Below are 23,550 nucleotides of genomic sequence, written 5' to 3'. Positions count from 1 at the left end.
GTGTGTGTGTGTGTGTGTGTGTGTGTGTAGAGATGGGGTCTCCATATGTTATCCAGGCTGGTCTCAAACTCCTGGGCTCAAGTGATCCTCTTGCCTTGGCCTCCCAAAGTGTTGGGATTACAGACGTGAGCCGTAGCACCTGGCAGATCTTTTTTTCTTAGATGTCCAGGAGGCAGGCTGACCCGGGGGCAGGGCCGCTTGTATCGATAAAGGCTGGCATTTATGGGTTACTGCCAGTGTGCTTGGCTTATTCAAAGCGCTTTACTGGAGTTATCTTGGTTAATCCTTTTAATGTCCTTATGGGAAAAGCTCCAGTGTGATCCTTACTTTGCAGATAGGGAGACAGACACAGAGAGGTCAAGTGCCTTGTGCAGCCATGCAACTAAGGGAGTGTCAAGGCTGGGGTTTGAATCCAGGTCGTCTGAACACAAGGTTTCTTTTTCTTTTTTTTTGAGACAGTCTTTCTCTGTCGCCCAGGCTGGAGTACAGTGGTGATCTCAGGTCACTGCAACCTCCGCCTTCCAGGTTCAAGTGATTTTCGTGCCTCAGCCTCCTGAGTAGCTGGGATTGTAGGCGTGCACCACCATGCCTGGCTAATTTTTATACTTTTAGTAGAGATGGGGTTTCACCATCTTGACCAGGTTGGTCTCGAGCTCCTGACTCAAGTGATCTGCCCGCCTCAGCCTCCCGAAGTGCTGGGATTACAGGCGTGAGCCACCGCACCTGGCTGGAAAACAGAGTTTCTGTCTCAGCCACTAGGCTGCGAAATGCTTAGCTCATTGGCATAAAAAAGTACATGAGGCCGGGCGTGATAGCTCACACCTGTAATTCCAGCACTTTGGGAGGCTAAGGCGGAGGATCACTTGAGCCCAGGAATTGGAGACCAGCCTCGGCAACATAGTGAGACCCCGTCTCTACAAAACAAATTTTAAAATTAGCCGGGCATGGTGCGTACCTGTGGTCCCAGCTTCTCAGGGGTGCTGAGGTGGGAGGACTGCTTGACCCTGGGAGGTTGCGGCTGCAGTGAGCTATGATCATGCAACTGCACTCCAGCCTGGGGGACAGAGCAAGACTCCATCTCAAAAAAAAAAAATTAATCTTAGGGTGGTGGTGAGGAGAGAAGAGATGGGCTATGTGGGGATCAACCCTGGAAAGATGATCAGAGGGGAAGAAGCTCAATGCCCAAAGAAATAGAGAAGGGGCAGTCAGAGAGGTGGGAGGGCAACCACATAGGAACACTAAGGAAACGGGGGTTGGGGCTGCACCTGGGCTGAAGCTGGGTCTGTCTTGGACTTTTCTGGATCCTGGGCTCCACAATGAAGCCAACCACAGCAGGATGGAGATTGGCGGGCAGTACCGGGGAGACCCAGGCACCTACCCACCCGCCGCTTGCAGAAGAAATGCTAATGAAGCCAAAAATAAACGCAGTACCAGCGAGTGACTGAGTCACCGCCAGTCCGTGGGCAGGTGTCAGCAGCGCGGGGCACCTGGTGGGGCTCATGTGTCCCGCCGCCTGGCAGCCTTGTGCGTGTGCACACACGTGCAGGGCCATCATCCAGCCACAGGCCCTGCCATCCACAAGCCCCTTTGCCATCCATGGGGCCACCCCAGGGACAGGCCTCAGCTACCGCGGGAGGGCCAGCTGCTACCTTCATTCCGTTAGCAAGCAATTACTGAGCGCCTGCTCTGTCCCAGACCGTATGTTGAAACCAAATCCCGTGTCCTCTGAAAACTGACGTCCTAGAGCAACATTCTAGAACTTTCCCAGGGATGGAAATGTTCTCTATCCACGCTAATTTGAAAAATGGCTAGGATAACTGAGGGACGACGTTTTTACTTTTATTTCACTTTAATTGATTTAAGTGTGAATATCTATATGTGGCTGCCATATGGAATACCAGCACTCTAGGGAAAGATACAGACAAGAAACGATTGTTCTAATAAAAAAAGTAAAGTGGTGCTCGCTTCAGCAGCACATATGCTATAATTAGAACAATACAGAGAAGATTAGCAGGGCTCCTGTGCAAAAAATGAAGCATTTCATTCTTTTTTTTTTTTTTTTTTTTGAGATGGAGTCTCACTCTGTCACCCAGGCTGGAGTGCAGTGGCGCGATCTCGGCTCACTGCAACCTCCGCCTTTGGCATTCAAGGGATTCTCCTGCCTCAGCCTCCCGTGTAGCTGGGATTACAGGCTCCTGCCACCACGCCCAGCTAATTTTTTGTATTTTTAGTAGAGATGGGGTTTCACCATATTGGCCAGGCTGGTCTCGAACTCCTGACCTCAGGTGATCCACCTGCCTTGGCCTCCCAAAGTGCTAGGATTACAGGCATGAGCCATGGCACCTGGCCTCTTTTTTTTTTTAAATTTAATTTTTTTTTAACTTTAATTCCACTGGGCAGTGGAATGGTCAGATTCTGCCCTGACAGGATCTGGGTTGGCTGGAGCAGGATGAAGATTTTTTTTTCAGTCTGTCGCCCAGGCTAGAACCTATGTCCACTCGTGTGCCCCAATTCATGAGAAGCACAGTGATGAACAGGGTGTGCCCAAAGGAGGGGGAGGACACTTAAGTCAGGGAGGACACTGAAGCCCATGTTCTGGGAGAAGACATTCTACGAGGTCCTTCAGGCAGCCCTGGTCTCTGGGAGCCCCATTCCAGTTCAGTCTGAGGAAGGACTTTGCTACAGGCAGGGAAGTCCCCAGATGCTTTGGGGCAGTTTCTGGAAGCAGTAAACTCCTCGTAACAGGGGTCATATGAGAGGGAGTTGGTGACTGCTGGTTGGGGAAGTTATAAAGAGGGCTCCATAGAGAGGGTTTGATTAGAGCGGTTTGGGGGCCTGGGGTCTTGATTCCAGGAAGGCAAAAGATCTGTGGCCTGACTCTTCCCCACACTACCCATCCATCCTGCAGCACACTCAGATCCCTGTGAGAACAACCCTTGTCTTCATGGAGGGACATGTAATGCCAATGGCACCATGTATGGCTGCAGCTGTGATCAGGGCTTTGCCGGGGAGAACTGTGAGATTGGTGAGTACCCCAGACTCAGGATCTGAATCTGAATTTGTTTGACTCCAGAGCCTTGGGATGTACCCCAGCAGCCATGCCCTCAGAATTCAGAGATCACAAAAATCTGGTTTCGGATGCTCCATTCCCAAACCCCACTCCTTGCATTCAGCTAAATCAGCCCAGTTAGTGGAACCAGAATCAAAGAGCTGAGCTTTCATCTCTGGTGTGCTGTCTCCCATTACTACCAGTCAGAGGTGGGAAGGGAAAGACAAAGGAATTATATGTCTGAGACTCCTCCCTGCAAAGGCCCTTTGGGGATCCTGCCCTTTCCTGGGTGGGTGGGAGGTATAAGCACTGCCACCAGAACTGTTGGGTGCTAGCTTCAAAGCCCAAAACAAGAAATACTACTAATTATGCAATTACAACAACAAATATAAATGACATAATTTTTTTATCTCTATGCGTCATCTTGACTTCACAACCTTCACAACCACATGACTGATTACAGAATTATAACAATAAATATAAATGATATAATTTCTTGAGCTCTTCTATTGCTTCCCTACTCACAATCATCCTTGAGTAGGAGCCCATTATTATTACCATTTTCAAAAAAATAAGCTGAGTTTCAAGGAGGGGAAGTGACTTGCCCAGTGCCATACATGCCTCAAGCACTATCTACACATGGACCAGTAGAAGAGGAGCTCAGTGAATATCTAGCTTTACCCACAAACAGCTTTGTGACTCTGTGCAAGTCTTTGCAAATGCCTAAAAGAGACTCCAGCTTCAGCATTCTGTGAGCCTGTTTTTGAGAGTATAACCTTCACTTCTCTAGAGTCAGGTAGAACAGTCTGCACATCCCGGCTCTCAGCTGCCCCAGTGGCATCTGCTCTCATTAATGCTAATTTATGTTAATTGTATGAGGTTCCACCCCCTTGCCTGCAGAGTCATTGGGCCATCTGTGCAGACTGTGACTGCTGCACTTAGGTCCAGGATGGTTGGTAGGACCATGACCCCATCTTCTGCTTAGTTTCCTGTGGGGGCTCAGAGCCAAGCAGAAGCTGACCTCTAACTCAGTCTCTTCCCCTCTCTGCCAGACATTGATGACTGCCTCTGCAGCCCCTGCGAGAATGGAGGCACCTGTATTGATGAGGTCAACGGCTTTGTCTGCCTTTGCCTCCCCAGCTACGGGGGCAGCCTTTGCGAGAAAGGTGAGTTTCTATTGCAACCCCAGAAACAGTACCAAGAGTGGGGTTGGGTGCCCAGCCACAGGCTTCCCCACATACTCCAGGTCCCTGCCTCCAGTTCCATGGCTGTGAGCCTGACACAAGATAAATTATTCTTTTAGACAAACTGCGCATAACATAGAATTAACCATTTTATTTTATTTTATTATTTTTTTGAGATGGAATCTTGCTCTGTCACTCAGGCTGGAGTGCAGCGGCACCGTCTCAACTCACTGCAATCCCCACCTCCCAGTTTCAAGCAATTTTCCCTGCCTCAGCCTCCCAAGTAGCTGGGATTACAGGCGCCCGCCACCATGCCTGGCTAATTTTTGTATTTTTTTTTTTTTCTTGAGACGGAGTCTCGCTCTGTTGCCCAGGCTGGAGTGCAGTGGTACAATCTCGGCTCACTGCAAGCTCTGCCTCCCGGGTTCACGCCATTCTCCTGCCTCAGCCTTTCCGAGTAGCTGGGACTACAGGCACCCACCACCACGCCTGGCTAATTTTTTGTATTTTTAGTAGAGACGGGGTTTCACCATGGTCTTGATCTCCTGACCTTGTGATCTGCCCGCCTCGGCCTCCCAAAGTGCTGGGATTACAAGCGTGAGCCACCATGCCTGGCCTAATTTTTGTATTTTTTAGTAGAGATGGGGTTTTGCCATGTTGGCCAGGCTGGTCTTGAACTCCTGACCTCAGGTGATCCACCCACCTCAGCATCCCAAAGTGCTGGAATTACAGGCATGTGCCACTGCGCCTGCCCTATTTTATTTTATTTTTTTGAGACAGAATCTCGCTCTGTCACCAGGCTGGAGTGCAGTGGCGCGATCTCGGCTCACTGCAACCTCCAACTCCCTGGTCCAAGCGATTCTCCTACCTCAGCCTCCTGAGTAGCTGGGACTACAGGCACGCGCCACCACGCCTAGCTAAATTTATTTTATTTTTTGAGACAGGGTCTCACCCTGGCACCCAGGCTGGAGTGCAGTGGTGCGATCTTGGCTCGTTGCAGCTTTGACCTCCCAGGCTCAAGTGATCCTCCCTCCTCAGCCTCCCCAGTAGGCTGGGACTACAGGCACAAGCCACCATGCCTGGCTCATTTTTGTATTTTTTGTAGAGACAAGGTTTCACCATGTTGCCCAGACTGGTCTTGAACTCCTGAGCTCAAGCAATCTGTCCACATCAGCCTCCCAAACTACTGGGATTACAGCCACTGAGCCCAGCCAAATTAACCATTTTAAAGTGTACATTTCAGTGGCATTCTGTACAATCGCAATGCTGTACAGCCATCACCTCTGTCTAGTTCCAGAACTTTTTCAACACCCCAGAAGGAAACTCTGTGCCCACTAGGCAGTCACTCCCTGTTCCCATTCCCCAGTCCCTGGCAACCACTAATCTGCTTTCTGTCTCTGTGGATTTGCCTGTTCTAGACATTTCATATGAATGGAATCTCAAAATATGTGTCTTTTGTGTCTGGCTTCTTTCACTTGACATGTTTTCAAGGTTCATCTGTATTGTAATATGAATCAGTGTTTCATTCCTGTTCATGGCTGAGTAGTATTCCATTGTATGGCTATATCACATTTTGTTTATCCGTTCATGGTTTGATGGATATTTGGGTTGTTTCCTCCAGAAGCTATGGTCAATAGTGCTGCTGTGAACATATTCTTGTACATGCTTTTGTTTGAATAACTATTTGCCATTCTTTTTTATCCCTCTACTCGTTTTGGTGTATACTCTCAGGAGTGGAATTGCTGGGTCATATGGTAACTCTAGGTTTAATTTTTTTTTTGTTTTTGTAGAGATGGGGTTTTGCCATGTTGCCCAGGCTGCTCTCAAACTCCTGGGTTCATGTGATTCTCCTGCCTCAGCCTCCCAAAGTGCTGGGAGTACAGACATGAGCCACTGTGCTTGGCCTTTTTTTTTTTTTTTGAAACAGGTTCTCACTCTGTGCCCAGGCTGGAAAGTACAGTGGTACAATCATAGTTCACTGTCACCTTGAACTCCCAGGCTCAAGCGATTCTCTTGCTTCAGCCTACCCAGTAGCTGGAACTACAGGTTCGTGCCACCATGCCTGGCTAATTTTTATTTTTTTAATTTATTTTTATTTTTATTTTTTGAGACAGGGTCTAACTCTGTCACCTAGGCTGGAGTGCAGTGGTATGATCTCGGCTCACTACAGCCTCCACCTTCCGGTTCAAGTGATTCTTGTGCCTCAACCTCCCCAGTATCTGGGACTATAGGCACCTACCACTACACGTGACTCAATTTTTTTTTGAATTTTTAGTAGAGACGGGGCCAGGCTGGTCTTGAACTCCTGGCCTCAAGTGATCCGCCAGCCTCGACCTCCCAAAATACTGGGATTACAGGCGTAAGCCACCATCCTCAGCCTACTTTTCCTTTAAAAAAAAAAAAATTATATGTAATCCCAGCACTTCGGGAGGCCAAGGCGGGATGATCATGAGGTCGGGAAATCAAGACCATCCCGGCCAACATGGAGAAACCCCGTCTCTACTAAAAATACAAAAATTAGCCAGGCGTGGTGACACATGCCTGTAATCCCAGCTACTTGGGAGGCTGAGGCAGGAGAATTGCTTAAACCTGGGAGGTGGTGGCTACAGTGAGCCAAGATCGCGCCATTGCACTCCAGCCTGGGCGACAGAGCCAGACTCCATCTCAAAAAAAAAAAATATATATATATATATATATATATATCCATCCCATTGGGTGTGAAGTGATATCTCATGGTGGTTTTGACATTGACAATGAGCATCTTTTCATGTGCTTGTTGGCCATTTGTATGTCTTCTGTGGAGAAATGCCTGAGCTCCCATGTCCATACAAAGGGTGTGGCCCCGACATCAGAGAAGGAGCCTTCAGCACTGGAACGGGAGGGGGTGTCAGGGAATGATCTCCCAGTTAAATCTTCCAGAAACAAAGAAAAGACATTAAGATTTGGCCAGTGTGGTGGCTCACGTCTGTAATTCCAGCATTTTGGGAGGCTGAGGCGGGCAGATCACTTGAGGCCAGGAGTTTGAGACCAACCTGACCAACATGGTGAAACCCTATCTCTACTAAAAATACAAAATTAGCTGGGCGTGGTGGTGCACGCCTGTAATCCCAGCTACTCAGGAGGCTGAGGTGGGAGGATTGCTTGAGTGTGGGAGGCGGAGGTAGCAGTGAGCCGAGATTGCACCATTGCACTCCAGCCTGGGCAACAGAGTGAAACCCTGTCCAAAAAAAAAGAAGTCAATATGGGAGGTGAAAGGGTCGGGAGAGCCTCCTCAAGAGGAGGGGCCAGACATGGGGAGAGGGATGATCTCGCGCCGCAGTGACCTTGGATTGGGCCCTCTCTCTGGTGGACTGGCTGTGCTCATGGCTGGTAGGCCTTGGGCCAAGGCCAGCCCCCCCTCACACTCCTATCCCATCTGCCAGACACCGAGGGCTGTGACCGCGGCTGGCACAAGTTCCAGGGCCACTGTTACCGCTATTTTGCCCACCGGAGGGCATGGGAAGATGCAGAGAGGGACTGCCGCCGCCGCTCCGGCCACCTGACCAGTGTCCACTCACCGGAGGAACACAGCTTCATTAATAGTAGGGGCTCTGGGGAGGGGGCCACCTGCCTGGAGGGTGGGCAGGGGTGGCACTTGTAGCCCTTTTGCCAGGGCATCACATCCCTCCCCTGGTTTTCAGGACGTCACCTTTCCAAAGCTATGTTCATTAACGCAAGCCCTGACTGCTTCTTAATGCATGAAATCTGTCAATTCACTTGTTAATTTATCATTCACTTCATTCATTCATTCATTCATTCGCCAAATATTTACTGAGCACCTGCTATGTGCCAGGCACCATTCCAGGGATATTGACACAGCACAGCAGCGATCAAGGCTGACTTTGCTCTGTCCTCAGGGAGTGACCATTTTTTGGGGAGGATATAGACAAACAAGTAAATATCTAAGTAAATAAGTCTATACTGTAATTCAACGGATCCTATGTGTGCTGATAACAAAACAGGGCCAAGAGATGGAGGGTGATGGGGGAAGCACCTGTAATGTGTTGGATGAAATAAGAAATGAGCCTTGCAAAGACCTAGGAGAGAGACAAGTGTTGCATTCATGTAATCAGGACTTACTGATTTATTCATTATCCCTCTGCCTTTTGCTCATCCATCCATTTATTCTGTTTATTCCGTTTGCCGCCATCCCATCCCTCGTGACTCCTTCCTTTCTTCTTTCCCTGATTTGCTTCTTTTTCCTTGATGTATCCCACCGGGCCTCTCCCTCCTGAGCGACTGGCTCGCGCCTTCTCACCTGTCTGCCTGTCCAGCGCCCACTGGTGTCTCCTGTCCCCTACTTCTCATTTCTGCAAAGATGTGACAGGGCCTGGGTTTACTCCTGCTTTTCCTGGCCACAAACCCTGGCATAGCCTGGGTCTAATTCCGGTTCTTCCCATGCCTTGCTACCCTAAAAGAGGGTAGCCAGAGTCCCCACTTGTGGAGAGTGGGGTGAGGATGCACCTTCAGCCTACACTGAGGCTAGGAGAGCGGTTCATGCCTGCCCCCCTACCCTTCTCCATCCTTTCCCTACTACCTTCCCATCTTCCCTCCCACTCCTCCCCCTCCTCCTTCCACTCCTCTTCCTCCCTCTTCCTCATCCTCCCTCACCCTCCTCTCCCTCCTCCTTCCATTCTTTCTCCTCCTCCCTCCTACTCCTCCCCTTCTCCCTTCTCTCCTCCCCCTCCTCCTTCCACTCATCTTCCACCTCCTTTCTCCTCTCCATCCTCCCTCCCCTCCTCCCTCTCCTCCTCCCATTCCTCCTCCTCTCTCCTCTCCTCTCCCGTCCCTCCTCCTCCTCCTTCCACTCATCTTCTTCCTTTCTCCTTCTCATCCTGCTTCCCCCTCCTCCCATTTGTCCCCTCCTCCCTCCTGCTCCTCCCCAGGCCTCCTCCCTTCTACTCCTCTTCCTTCTCCTTCCTCCCCCCTCCCTCTTGCTCTTCCTCCTCCCTTCCACTCCTCCTCTTTTCTCCTCCCCATTCTCCTCCCACTCATCTCCCTCCTCCCTCCAACTCCTCCCCTCCTCCTTCCATTCATCTTTCTCCTCCTTTCTCCTTCCCTTCCTCCTCCCTCTTCTCTCCCTCCTCCCTCCCATTCCTCTGCCTCCTCCTTCCACTCATCTTCCTCCTCCTTTCTCTTCACCATCCTCCCTCCCACTCCTCCCCCTCCTTCTTCCACTGATCTTTCTCCTCCTTTCTCCTCCCCCTCCTCCTCCCATTCCTCCTCCTCCTCCCTCCTGCTCCTCATCCTCCCTTCCATTCCTCCTCCCTCCTCCCCATCCTTCTTCCCACTCCTGCCCCTCCTCCCTTTCACTCCTCCTCCTTTTTCCTCCCCCTCCTCTCTCTCCTTCTCCCTTCCTCCCCCCTTCCCTTCTCTAGCTCTTACAGAGGTTGGAAGAGGGCATCTGTGTACTCCCTCACCTCTATAAACTTCACTTTTATCTCCTTCCCTCTCCACCTCAACCTCCAGCCCACCTCCAGGCTGGGGAAGGGGCTGGCTTTTCCCCTCCCATGCATACCTCACCCGGCCCCCAGCCCACAGAGAGGCTGAGGGAGGGTCTCTGGGTCCTCCTCCATCCCTGTACCCGCTTCTTTCCCCTTCATTTCCACCTTCTAGATCTTTCCCCCCACCCAGCCCACCTCCAGGCTGGGGAAGGTGAGGAATTCTTTCCTCCCACACCCTACCCCACCTCACCTGCAGCCTCCGCCCTGGGCCGGGAGAGGCATGGGTGAACACCCAGATCCACAACCCCCGACCCTGCAGGCTTTGGGCATGAAAACACGTGGATCGGCCTGAACGACAGGATCGTGGAGAGAGATTTCCAGTGGACGGACAACACCGGGCTGGTGAGTGGCAGGGGCTGTGGGCCTAGGCTGCTGAGCCGCATCAGCCCTGCCATCTGGCCTCAGTTTACCCTTTTGTGCAACGTTATCGCAATTGAGTGTCAAAGGTCTCTAGTGGCTCCAAGATGTTGGAGTTGGCAAAGGAGCTTCAAGTGAAGGCTAAACCTTCTCCCCTGACTTCCCCAGCCCAGGTAAACAGACTGCGCCTACCCAGCTGCAGAGGTTACAAACCTGAGACTAGGGTCTGACCCCTCCCCTACTCACTCTGCCTGGTCCCCCAGCCGTGGTCTCTCAAATAGTCTCATTTCTAGGCTGGGCAGGATGGCTCATGCCTGTAATCCCAGCACTTTGGGAGGCCAAGGTGGGCAAATCACTTGCGACTAGCCTGGCCAACATGGTGAAACCCCGTCTCTACTAAAATATAAAAATTAGCTGAGTGTGGTGGCCCACGCCTCTAATCCCAGCTACTCAGGAGGCTGAGGTGTGAGAATCGCTTGAACCTGCGAGGCAGAGGTTGCAGTGAGCAGAGATCGTGCCACTGCACTTCAGCCTGGGTGATGATAGAACGAGATCCTGTCTCAAAAAACAAACAAACAAACAAAAAGGCTGGGCGCGGTGGCTCACGCTTGTAATCCCAGCACTTTGGGAGGCCAAGGCGGGCGGATCACGAGGTCAGGAGATCGAGACCATGGTGAAACCCCATCTCTACTAAAAATATAAAAAATTAGCCAGGCGTGGTGGCGGGCGCCTGTAATCCCAGCTACTCGGAGAGGCTGAGGCAGGAGAATGGCATGAACCCAGGAGGCGGAGCTTGCAGTGAGCTGAGATCACACCACTGCACTCCAGCACTCCAGCCTGGGTGACAGAGCGAGACTCCGTCTCAAAAAAAAAAAAATATATATATATATATATATTATGTATATATATATATAATTTCTAGGCCAGGCTGGTGGCCCATGCTTGTAATCCCAGCACTTTGGGAGACTGAGTGAGGAGGATCACTTGAGCCTAGGAGTTCAAGGCTGCAGCGACCTGTGATCACGTCACTGCACTCCAGCCTGGGTGACAGAGCAAGACCCTGTCTCTAAAAACATATTAGCTCAGCATCCTCCCTGCTTCAAGCCCTCCCAGACTCTCCATTGTTCTCAAGATAAAAATTCCCCTTCTCCCGCTGTGTAAAAATCTGGCGGTTCCTCACACAGTTAAACATAGAAGCTGGGCACAGTGGTACGTGCCTGTAGTCTCAGCTACTCGGGAAGCTGAGGCGGGAGGATCACTTAAGCCTAGGAATTGGAATCCAGCCTGGGCAACACAGTGAGACCCCGTCTCTAAAAATATAAAAATAAAAATAAAAAGTTAAACATAGAGTTACCACATGACCCGGCGATTCTACTACTAGATACATACCCAGAAGAATTGAAAACAGGGATTCAAAGTGGTACAAAAATGTACATTATTCGGGTCATGCATACACTAAAAGCCAAGACTTTGCCACTAGATGATATATATTTTATTATATGCATATGCATATAATAAAATTGCACTTGTACCCTTTAAATTTATACAAAGAGGCCAGGCACAGTGGCTCACGCCTGTGATCCCAGCACTTTGGAAGGCCGAGGCAGGCAGAGATCACTTGAGGACAGGAGTTCCAGAATGGCCTGGCCAACGTGGTGAAACCCCATCTCTACTAAAAATACAAAAATTAGCTGAGCATGGTGGCGTGTACCTGTAATCCCAGCTACTTGGGAGGCTGAGGCAGGAGAATCACTTGAACCCGGGAGGCAGAGGTTGCAGCGAGCCAAGATCACACCATTGCACTCCAGCCTGGGCAACAGAGCAGGACTCCATCTCCAAAACAACACAAACAAACAAAAAATTATACTAAGAAAGAAAAAGAGGCTCGGTGTGGTGGCTCACACCTGTAATCCCAGCACTTTGGGGAGGCCAAAGTAGGAGGATCGCTGGAGCACAGGAGGTTGAGGCTCCAGTGAGCTATGATTGCACCACTGCACTCCAGCCTGGGTGACAGAGCAAGACCCTGTCTCAAACAAAACAAAACAGGCCAGGCGTGGTGGGTGACTCATGCCTATAATCCCAGCACTTAGGGAGGCCGAGGCGAGTGGATCACCTGAGGTCGGGAGATCGAGACGAGCCTGGCCAACGTGGTGAAACCCTGTCTCTACTAAAAATAAAAAAATAGCTGGGTGTGATGGCGCACGCCTACAGTCTCAGCTACTTGCGAGGCTGAGGCAGGAGAATTGCTTGAATCTGGGAGGCAGAGGTTGCAGTGAGCCGAGATCGTGTCACTGCACTCCAGCCTGGGCAACAGAGTGAGACTCTGTCTCAAAAAACAAATAAACAAACAAACAAACAAACAAAAACTTGTACGTGAATGTTCACAGCCCCACTATTCACAATAGCCAAGGTGGGAACAACCAAAATACCCATCAACAGATGAAGGAAGAGACAAAATGTGGTCCATCCATGCAATGGAATATTGTTCAGCCATAAAGGAGAAGTTGGCCAGGTGCGGTGGTTCATGCCTGTAATCCCAGCACTTTCGGAGGCCAAGGTGGGTGGATCGCTTGAGTCGTGGAGTTTGAGACCAGCCTGGGCAACATGGAGAAACCCCATCTCTACAAAAAATTCAAAAATGCAGACAGAGTGAGACTCCGGCTCAAAAATAAAATAAAATAAAATAATAAACAAAATGTGGAATTAGCCAGGCCTAGAAGGCCAGCTGTTGTATGATTTTTTTTTCATGAAGCATTCAGAGTAGGCAAATTTAGAGACAGGAAGTAGATTAGTGTTTGCCAGGGGCTGGGGTCGGGAGAAGGGGGAGTCACTAGTGCTCAATGAGTGCAGAATTTTGGTGTGTCGTGATAAAAAAGTTCTGGAAATAGGCCACGTGGGGTGGCTTAGGCCTGTAATCCCAACACTTTGGGAGGCCGAGGTGGATGGATCACGATGCCAGGAGTTCAAGACCAGCCTGACCAATATGGTGAAACCCTGTGTCTACTAAAAATACAAAAATTAGCCGGGCGTAGTGGCGTGCACCTGTAATCCCAGCTACTCGGGAGGTTGGGGCAGGAGAATCGCTTGAATCTAGGAGGCGGAGGTTGCAGTGAGCCAAGATCACGCCACTGCACTCCAGCCTGGGCGACAGAGAAAGACTCCATCTCAAAAAAAAAAGAAAAAGTTCTGGAAATAACAGTGATGGTTATGCAACATTGTGAATGTAATTAGTGCATTAAACTGCACACTGCCTCTTGAACCCGGGAGGCGGAGGTTGCAGTGAGCCAAGGTAGCACCACTGCAATCCAGCCTGGATAATAGAGACTCTGTCTCAACAAAATAAAACTAAAAATAAACTGAACACGTAAAAATGGTTAAAATTGGCCGGGTGTGATGGCTCACGCCTGTAATCCCAGCACTTTGGGAGGCCAAGGTGGGTGGATCGCGAGGTCAGGAGTTCAAGACCAGCCTGGCCAACATGGTGAAACCCCATCTCTACTAAAAATACAAAAATTAGCTGGGCGTGGTGGCGCATGCCTGTAATCCCAGCTACTCAGGAGGCTGGGGCAGGAGAATTGCTTGAACCGGGACCTGGGAGGCAGAGGTAGCAGTGAGAGATCGCACCACTACACTCCAGCCTGGGCTCTGTCTCAAATAAAACAAAACAAAACAAAACAAAAATGGTTAAAATTAGGAATTTTGTGCTATATATATTTTGCCACAATTTTTAAAAATTCACCTCCTTTCTTCTAATGCAAGATCTGGTCCCTCTCTACTCTCTGAGCACACCCCAGCCCTATCACACAGCTCCAGCCCCACTGGGCTTTGCCTGTTCCTCAAGCAGAACAAGTTCAGTCCTGCCTCTGAGCCTTCACACTGGTGGCTCCCTTTGCTAGGAATGCAGTTCCCTGTCTGAACCCTTACTATCTTTTTTTTTTTATTTTGAGACAGAGTCTCACTCCATCACCCGGGCTGGAGTTCAGTGGTGCAACCCAGCTCACTGCAACCTCTGCCTTCTAGGCTCAAGCGATTCTCCTGCTTCAGCATCCCGAGTATCTTGGGACGACAGGCGCGCACTATCATGCCCGGCTAATTTTTGTATTTTTATGAGAGACAGGGTTTCACCTTGTTGTCCAAGGTGGTCCCCAAACTCCTGACCTCAAGTGATCTGCCCCCCTTGGCCTCTCAAAGTGCTGGAATTACAGACGTGAGCCACTGAGCCCAGCTTTGAATCTTTACTATCTTTGATTCTTTAACTCTCACATTGCCTCCTCAGGGAAGTCCTCCTGGGCTTCAGGCTGAGATCACCATTTGTCCCACCATGTATCTTTTCTTTCTTTCTTTTCTTTTCTTTTTTTTTTTTTTTTTTGAGGCAGAGTCTCGGTCTTGTCACCCAGGCTGGAGTCCAATAGCGCAATCTTGGCTCACTGCAACTCCTGCCTCCCGGGTTCAAGCAATTCTCCTGCTGGGATTACAGGCGCCCACTACCATGCCTGGCTAATTTTTTTGTATTTTTAGTGGTGACGGGGTTTCACCATATTGACCAGGCTGGTCTCGAACTCCTGACCTCAGGTGATCTGCTCACCTCGGCCTCCCAAAGTTCTGGGATTACAGGCATGAGCCACCAGCCCTGGCCTTGTCCCACCATTTATCTAACACTGATTCATGTTGAAAATGAACTGGGTGCGGCCAGGCACCCAGAGAGGCAGGAGGACCAGGGAGGGGGATGCTGGAGCCTCCGAGCCAGAGGAATGGTGGCTTGGATTACAGTGGTGGCCCCCCTCAGGATGGGCAGGACAGTGGCCATTGTAGAGATGGGAACACTGAATCCCTGTGAGTTTGAGGGGTCTGGCCGGGGAGTCCCACAGCAGGAACTGCCAGAACCTGGGCTGGAACAGAGGTCCCCTGAACAACTCCCTGCCCCCTATTCCTGCAGCAATTTGAGAACTGGCGAGAGAACCAGCCGGACAATTTCTTCGCGGGTGGCGAGGACTGTGTGGTGATGGTGGCACATGAAAGCGGGCGCTGGAACGATGTCCCCTGCAACTACAACCTACCCTATGTCTGCAAGAAGGGCACAGGTATGCTGTGCCCCCTGCTTCTTTTCCTCTCTGTCACTTTTGCTCACTGGTTCTCTGTTGCCCAGGCTGGAGTGCAGTGGCATAATCATGGCTCATCACAGCCTCCACCTCCTGGGCTCAAGTGATCCTCCTGCCTCAGCCTCCCGAGTATCTGGGACTATAGGCATGCACCAACATGCCCAGCTAATTTTTGTATTTTTTGTAGAGATGGGGTCTTGCCTTGGTGCCCAGGCTGGTCCCGAACTCCTGGGCTCAAGCGATCTGCCCGCCTCAGCCTCTTGAATTGCTGGGATTATATGCATAAGCCATTGTGCCCAGCCTTGATTCATTTTTTTTCGTGAAACATTCAGAGTAGGCAAATTTAGAGACAGGAAGTAGATTAGTGTTTGCCGGGGGCTAAGGGTCGGGAGAAGGGGGAGTCACTAGTGCTCAATGGGTACAGAATTTTGGTGTGTCGTGATGAAAAAGTTCTGGAAATAGGCCTCTCGGGGTGGCTCACGCCTGTAATCCCAACACTTTGGGAGGCCGAGGTGGGTGGGATTATATTTTATTTTTTAAATTTATTCTTATTTTATTTTTACTTATTTATTTATGTTTTTGGAGATAGCTTCGCTCTTGATGCCCAGGCTGGAGTGCAATGGCACGATCTCGGCTCACTTCAACCTCTGCCTCCCATGTTCAAGTGATTCTCCTGCCTCAGCCTCCCGAGTAGCTGGGATTACAGGAGTATGCCACCACGCCCAGCTGGTTTTTATATTATTAGTAAAGACGGGGTTTCACCATCTTGGCCAGGCTGGTCTCGAACTCCTGACCTCAGGTGATCCACCCGCCTCGGCCTCCCAAAGGGCAGGGATTACAAGCATGAGCCGCTGCACCCAGCCTTCATCTTTTTAAGTTGGTAAATGTCAGCCGGGTGCGGTGGCTCACGCTTGTAATCCCAGCACTTTGGGAGGCCGAGGCGGGCGGATCACGAGGTCAGGAGATCGAGACCACGGTGAAACCCTGTCTCTACTAAAAATACAAAAAAATTAGCTGGGTGTGGTGGCGGGCGCCTGTAGTCCCAGCTACTCGGAGAGGCTGAGGCAGGAGAATGGCGTGAACCCGGGAGGCGGAGCTTGCAGTGAGCTGAGATTGCGCCACTGCACTACAGCCTGGGCGACAGAGCGAGACTCCGTCTCAAAAAAAAAAGTTGCTAAATGTCAGCCCAGCCAGTTCTCACTTTCCATCAGCGTATGAGAGTGCTTGTTTCCTCCCACCCTTGCCAACTCTGCGCATTCTCGAACTTTTGTTCTTTGTTCATCTAAGTGGGGAAAAATAGTATCTCATTGTTATCTTAGTTTGCATGCCTTTAAGGATGAGAATAACCAATTGTTTTTTGTTTGTTTGTTTTTTTGAGATGGAGTCTCACTCTGTCATCCAAGCTGGAGTGCAGTATTGCAGTCTCGGCTCACTATAACTCCGCTTCCGAGGTTCAAGCGATTCTACTGCCTCAGCCTCCCGAGTAGCTGGGATTACAGGCACGCACCACGCCTGGCTAATTTTTTTTTTTTTTTTTGTATTTTTAGTGGAGACGGGGTTTCACCATGTTGACCAAGCTGGTCTCAAATTTCTAACCTTAAGTAGTCTGCCCACCTCAGCCTCCCAAAGTTCTGGGGTTACAGGTGTGAGCCACCGTGCCTGGCCTAACAAACTGTTTATATGTTGACAGGCTGTTGGCATGTATTTCTTTCTCTGTGAACTGTCAGTTCATCTCTTTTGCCCAGTTTTCTATTGACTTGTTGATCTTACTGATTTTTAAGAGATCTTTATATATGAAAGAAATCATTTGCATACATTTGTACATCCACCTTTCTCTTATACTTTGGTTCATTTTTGTTTCCATCTCTTTGTCAATTTTCACATCCTCCCCCCGCCATTTATTCGTGTATTTATTTATTTTTGAAACAGGGTCTTGTGATGTTGCCCAGGCTGGAGTACAGTGGCCTTATCACGGCTCACTGCAGATCACTTGAACTCCAGGACTCAAGTGATCCTCTTACCTCAGTCTTACCAGTAGCTGGGACTACGGGTGCACACCACCATGCCTGGCTTATTTATTTATTTATTTATTTATTTATTTATTTATTTATTTATTTTGAGACGGAGTCTTGCTCTGTCGCCCAGGCTGGAGTGCAGTGGCGCGATCTCGGCTCACTGCAAGCTCTGCCTCCCGGGTTCACGCCATTTTTCAAGTGCCTCCTCAGGCAGTTCAAGGTTCAACTGCCTCCTCAGCAGCTGGGACTACAGGTGCCCACCGCCACACCCAGCTGATTTTATGTATTTTTAGTATAGACTATGTTTCACCGTGTTAGCCAGGGTGGTGTCAATCTCCTGACCTTGTGATCTGCCTGCCTCGGCCTCCCAAAGTGCTGGGATTACAGGCGTGAGCCACCACGGCCAGCCTTTATTTTAAAATTTTTTTGTAGAGACAGGGTCTTGCTATGTTGCCCAGGCTGGTCTCAAACTCCTGGACTGAAGCAATCCTTCCGCCTCAGCCTCCCAAAGTGCTGGCATTACAGGCCTGAGCTGCTGCACCAGCCTTTTATTTGCTCAGATAATTATTCTTGCCTTCTGTCTCTTTCATTCCCATTGTGCCCTATGTTTGGTGTAAGAATTAGAAAGTGAGGTGTGTCCAGGAGGTTGCTGTCCCTAAGGAGCTGCTGATTTGGGTAGAAGAGACAGACAGACACAGTCACTTCCAGCCCTGTGAGATCAGAACTGGGCAGAGGCAGGGACCTGTTGATGTGCTGAGGTGGGTATCATTCCCAATAAAACTCAAAACTAGTTTACGGCTGCCAGGCATAGTGGCTCATGCCTGTCATCCCAGCACTTTGGGAGGCTGAGGAGGGAGGATCACTTGAGCCCATGAGTTCAAAACCAGCCCAGGCAACATAGTGGGACCCCGTCTTTACAAAAAGTCAAAAAATTAGCCAGGCTTGGTGGTGCGCACCTGTAGTCTCAGCTACTTGAGAGGCTGAGGTGGGAAGATCCCTTGAGCCTGGGAGGTTGAGGGTGCAGTGAGTTGTGATTGTGCCACTGCACTCCAGCCTGGGCGACGGAGGAAGACCCTCTTTTAAAAACAACAAAAAGAGCCAGTCACGGTGGCTCATGCCTGTAATCCCAGCACTTTGGGAGGGCAAGGTGGGCAGATCATCTGAGATCAGGAGTTCAAGACCAGCCTGGCCAATGCGACGAAACCTGAAATTAGCTAGGCATGGTGGTGCATTTCTGTAATCCCAGCTCCTCAGGAGGTTGAGGCAGGAGAATCACTTGAGCCTGGGAGGCGGGGGTTGCAGTGAGCCGAGATCACACCACTGCACTCCAGTCTGGGAGACAGAGTGAGACCCTGTCTCAAAAAAAAAAAAAAAAAAAAAAAATACTAAAATTAGCCAGGTGTGGATTACAGGCAGGTGCCTGTAATCCCAGCTACTTGGGAGGCTGAGGCAGGAGAATCACTTGAACCAGAGGCAGAGGTTGCAGTGAGGCAAGAGCGCGCCACTGCACTCCAGTCTGGGCGACAGAGCGAAACTGTCTCAAACAACAACAACGACAACTAGTTTAGCCCCAGATGTGAGCACCTCTCTCACCAGAGATTCCTCTGTCCCAGTGCTCTGTGGTCCCCCTCCGGCAGTGGAGAATGCCTCACTCATCGGTGCCCGCAAGGCCAAGTACAACGTCCACGCCACTGTGAGGTACCAGTGCAATGAGGGATTTGCCCAGCACCACGTGGCCACCATTCGATGCCGGAGCAATGGCAAGTGGGACAGGCCCCAAATTGTCTGCACCAAACGTAAGTAGCTTCTCCCAGAGATCTCAACGTAGGTTTTTGGTATTTCTAGTTTCCAAGTAAGGCATCCTATTTCTCCACACACTGTACTGCCTTAATGTCTGCCTGATAATACAGCCCTGCAGATAAGCGAGAACTTACCAGCCTGTCTGATGTTTCCTTCATTTGTGTGTGTGTGTGTGTGAGAGAGAGAGATGGAGTTGTGCTCTGTTGCCCAGGCTGGAGTGCAGTGGCACAATCTCGGCTCACTGCAACCTCCTGGGTTCAAGCGATTCTTGTGTCTCAGCCTCCTGAGTAGCTGGGATCACAGGTGTCCACTGCCATGCCCGGCTAATTTTTGTATTTTTAGTAGAGACAGGGTTTCGCTACGTTGGCCAGGCTGATCTCGAACTCCTGACTTCATGTGATCCTCTCACCTCAGCCTCCCAAAATGCTGGGATTACAGGCGTGAGCCACCACACCCGGCCTGGTTTTGTTTTTTTTGAAACAGAGCCTCACTCTGTTGCCCAGGCTGGAGTGCGAGGCTCAATCACAGCTCACTATAGCCTCATCCTCCCAGGCTCAAGGGATCCTCCCAACTCAGCCTCCCAAATAGCTGGGACTACAAGCATGTGCCACCATGCCTGGCTAATTTTTTTATTTTTGTAGAGTTAGGTTCTCGCTATGTTGCCCAGGCTGGTCTCAAACTCCTGGCTTCAAGAGATCCTCCCACTTTGGCCTCCCAAAGTGCTGGGATGACAGGGATGAGCCCTCGTGTCTGGTCTCTTTCCTCTACTTTCTCTCCTGAGGACACCTGCTGCATCAGGCCACCTGCCTCTCACCACCTTTTGTTCCTTCCCTGTCCTCCCCCACTTCCCTACAGCCAGACGTTCACATCGGACGCGGCGACACCACCACCACCACCAACACCACCACCAGCATCACCACCACAAATCCCGCAAGGAGCGCAGAAAACACAAGAAACACCCAACGGAGGACTGGGAGAAGGACGAAGGGAATTTCTGCTGAAGAACCAGAAAAAAGAAAGCACAACACTTTTCCCACGCCTCCTCTGGAGCCTTCGCCTGGGGAGACAGAACCCAGAGAGAAACAAGAGAGTCCAGAAGTCCCTGAACCCCAAACCACATCCCCCACACACATAATCCTTTGTACAAAGCTCCTCTTTTCCCTTTTTTTACATACACAAGATCCTCCTGGCAGGTGGAGCCAGGTGTCTGAAAACTCCATTCTCGTCTGGCTGAACTCTGGGAGCGTCTCCCAGCTGAGGGAAGCACAAGTAGCAAAGCTCATTGGTCTGGTCTCTTGTTTGCCAGGCTGACTGAAGCAGGCCTTGATGAGGGTGCATGAGTGTATGTTTGCATTCACACGAAGGAATTGCTTTTCACACCAGAAATTCAGACTTAGTCAGTGTTGGCTGAATTCCTAAATCCAGGAAGAAGCCTGGACGTAGGGTCATTAGCTTTGGGAATAGAAGGCTACACAGAAGCACACTGTTTTTGAACTTGACAACAGCTCTCCTTTTACCCTGGACTTCAGCCCAAGTTCCGTCTTTGGTCTTGGTGGATAAACATACATAGTGTGGAGACCCCACGTACTGCATTTTAGGGATGTTTTTAGGACAACCTCCCTCCATGCCTTCAGAGTTAGGAGTGAGAATAATCAAAGCAATATGTAGGTGATGGAGGGAGAGTGTATTGCTAACCCTTCCAGGTCTAGTCCAGTGCTGAGATTTGGTGGTTCTGCATGTGTGATGAATCTCTTTCACACAAATAGACGAGAGGATATTTAGGGCTAGATGAGCCCAGATTTCTTCCCCCTCCATCTCTCAGGGAGACAAAGAACCTCCTTCCTGGACCAAGGAGGTGCTGCCAAGTTTTCTAGCCCAGTGCCCATACCCAGTCCTTAAGCAGACATTGGTAGTGCCCCTGCCCTGGGTCCCACCCCTGCCCCACCCCACCCTTGTCCCTGGCCATTGCCTGGTGGTCTAGAAACACTTAAAACTTGAAGTAGTGACACCTACCTGCGGTCATATTGTAGAGAGATGCTCAGTGTTAAAACTGAAACACACACACACATTTTTCTCTTACAGATTTTAATTTTTTAAGTGGGAAAGAACTCACCTGCCTTCCTCCCCCAAATGTGCAACCTGTAAAAGGTCTCTCCACACCAGAGGCCAGGATCCAGTTCCCTCATCTCTGGCAGGAAAGATCCACAGCTTTTCCTCCATATCTGTTACCCACTTTCAGCAGTCTGGGTAAAATTTGTGGATCAGGGTTAAAAAACAGCATGGAGAATGGCCCTCTTCAGGAAAGAAAAATAAGCAAATACATGGTCCACCTAAGGGTTCAGTAAAGAAAGAAATGTGTTAACTGAGCCTGAATCCCTTCTGGGAAGTAATAATGACCATTGACAACTAAGAAGCAGACACCATGCTAAGGACTTACATACAATCTCCTTGAATCTTCTCAATAGCCCATTGACTTAGAAACTGTTACTTTCCCCTTTTACACACAGTGAAACTGAGGCTCAGATATAAAGGAAAGGTACTGGCTTGAAGTCATGACCACGACAGGAGTAAGGATTTAGAATAAGGATTTGGTCCTGTTTTCTGGACCAAATCCTTACTCTGGCTCTCCTTACACTTTCTCTCCATCACCAAATCCTTACTCCAAATCCAGAAGTCAGAGCCAACTCCTATCTTGGTTCTGACCCAAATCCTGCTGTGGACTCTGGAGAGGAGACTGAAACATAATTGCACCCTCATACACATTTAGGAAATGGTTAAGAAGTGTGAACTGAACCCTTATCCTTGTCTTCAATCTTCCTCCCTGTAGACATCTATCTTATTATGGTTATTATTCAGAAAACCCAGGGATACAGGTTTGTCTTCTTACTTTGATAACTCTTCTTAGTTTAAAATAATAATAATAACACATCTTTGGTCATCTATGTCACACAAAAATTTTCCTTTGTTTGCGGGGGGCTGGGGATGCAGTGTTTTTTGGGGGGTCTTGGTTTATGCTCCCTGCCCTTGAGCCCCTCAGCCATTTGCCCTGACCCCACCTTGGCTCCACGGTGGGAGGGGGCTCTGGTCTTTTCTAAAGTGGGCGGTTTGTCTTTTGATCTTTCCCTTTTGGATGTGCGTGTGTGTCTGCGTGTGCCATGTGCGTGGCACGCATATGAGTGTGTGTGCGTGTGAACGGCTTTGGGTCCTGCTGGTTTTGCTGTGAGCTACAGTGTTCTGTGGGTCTGTGGTATCTGACACTGTGGACATTAATGTACTTCTTGGACATTTTAATAAATTTTTTAACAGTTCAACCTGCTTGTCACCACCTGATACCTTCATTCATTCATTCAGCAAGTATTTACCTGAGCAGCTATTGTGATCCATGTACCGTACTGGGTGCTGGGGAGATAGTGGTGAACAGAGAAGGTTTGATCTTTAGTGGGTGGTCACAGAAAGCTTCCCAGAGGAGGGGAATAGAATCTAAAGGAGAAGTCGCATTAACTAGATGAGGAGAGAAAGAAAGGAAGGGCATTCCACTGAGAGGAAAGAGTGAAAGCAAAAGTCTTCTTGCAGAAGGGAGCGGGTGCAGTGGCTCATGCTTGTCATCCCAGCACGTTGGGAGGCCGAGCCAGGCGGATCACAGGGTCAAGGGATTGAGACCATCTTGGCCAACAGGGTGAAACTCTGTGTCTATTAAAAATACAAAAATTAGCTGGGCATGGTGGCATGCGCCTGTAGCCCCAGCTACTCAGGAGGCTGAAGCAGGAGAATCACTTGAACCCAGGAGGCAGAAGTTGCAGTGAGCTGAGATCGTGCCACTGCACTCTAGCCTGGCAACAGAGAGAGACTCCATCTCAAAAAAAAAAAAAAAAAAAGGGAAGGGCTCACACAAATCAATAGGAAAAAGACAAATCCAGTAGCCAAGCAGGCAAAAGATATAAAGAAAAATTTTACAAAAAAGGAAATAGCAGCTCTAAAACTACAACATAGACTCAATAAAATAATACGTATTTTGCAAGAACATCTAGAGTCACAAGGAAGGGCATACAAATATAAGAGAATAAACAAATGTAACAAAAGATGGCCGGGCGTGGTGGCTCACGCCTGTAATCCCAGCAATTTGGGAGGCTAAGGTGAGCAGATCACATGAGGCCAGGAGTTCAAGACTAGCCTGGCCAATATATAGAAACCCTGTCTCTACTAAACATACAAAAATTAGCCAGGTATGGTGATGCACACCTGTAATCCCAGCTACTCAGGAGGCTGAAGCAGGAGAATCGCTTGAACCCAGGAGGTAGAGGTTGCAGTGAGCCAAGATCACGCCGTTGCACTCCAGCCTGAGTGATAGAGTGATCTCCATCTAAAAAAAAAAAAAAAAAAAAAAAAAAAGAGATCCTTGCATACATCAAAGATGATAATGTGCTTGAACTGTGAATGATTTACGATTTGCTCGACTGCCTGCACCTAAGGTCAAAGTTGGTGGTGGTGGTTGGAGATGTTCAA

General features: G+C 49.6%; 1 protein-coding gene and 1 non-coding gene across 2 annotated transcripts in view; both read left to right on the top strand.

The window, feature by feature from the left end:
• The window catches only part of NCAN (neurocan), a 41,876-nt gene extending 19,518 nt beyond the window's left edge, over nucleotides 1-22,358 (top strand). The window contains exons 9-15 of the mRNA XM_030820343.1: nucleotides 2,909-3,025; nucleotides 4,102-4,215; nucleotides 7,656-7,814; nucleotides 10,036-10,118; nucleotides 15,070-15,214; nucleotides 18,861-19,043; nucleotides 19,903-22,358. Coding sequence (XP_030676203.1) covers nucleotides 2,909-3,025; nucleotides 4,102-4,215; nucleotides 7,656-7,814; nucleotides 10,036-10,118; nucleotides 15,070-15,214; nucleotides 18,861-19,043; nucleotides 19,903-20,048 — 947 coding nt within the window. The 3' untranslated portion in view covers nucleotides 20,049-22,358. The remainder of the gene's footprint in view (nucleotides 1-2,908; nucleotides 3,026-4,101; nucleotides 4,216-7,655; nucleotides 7,815-10,035; nucleotides 10,119-15,069; nucleotides 15,215-18,860; nucleotides 19,044-19,902) is intronic.
• Nucleotides 1,958-2,065, top strand: LOC115837099. Its single transcript, XR_004032138.1, has one exon. It is a non-coding gene; the product is annotated as a U6 spliceosomal RNA (small nuclear RNA).
• Nucleotides 22,359-23,550: the final 1,192 nt, after the last annotated feature.

Source organism: Nomascus leucogenys, chromosome 10 (assembly GCF_006542625.1).
Source record: "Nomascus leucogenys isolate Asia chromosome 10, Asia_NLE_v1, whole genome shotgun sequence".
Classification (NCBI taxonomy): Eukaryota; Metazoa; Chordata; class Mammalia; order Primates; family Hylobatidae; genus Nomascus; species Nomascus leucogenys.
The sequence above is the reverse complement of the archived record's forward strand: the minus strand, read 5'-3'. Positions and strand labels throughout refer to the sequence as shown.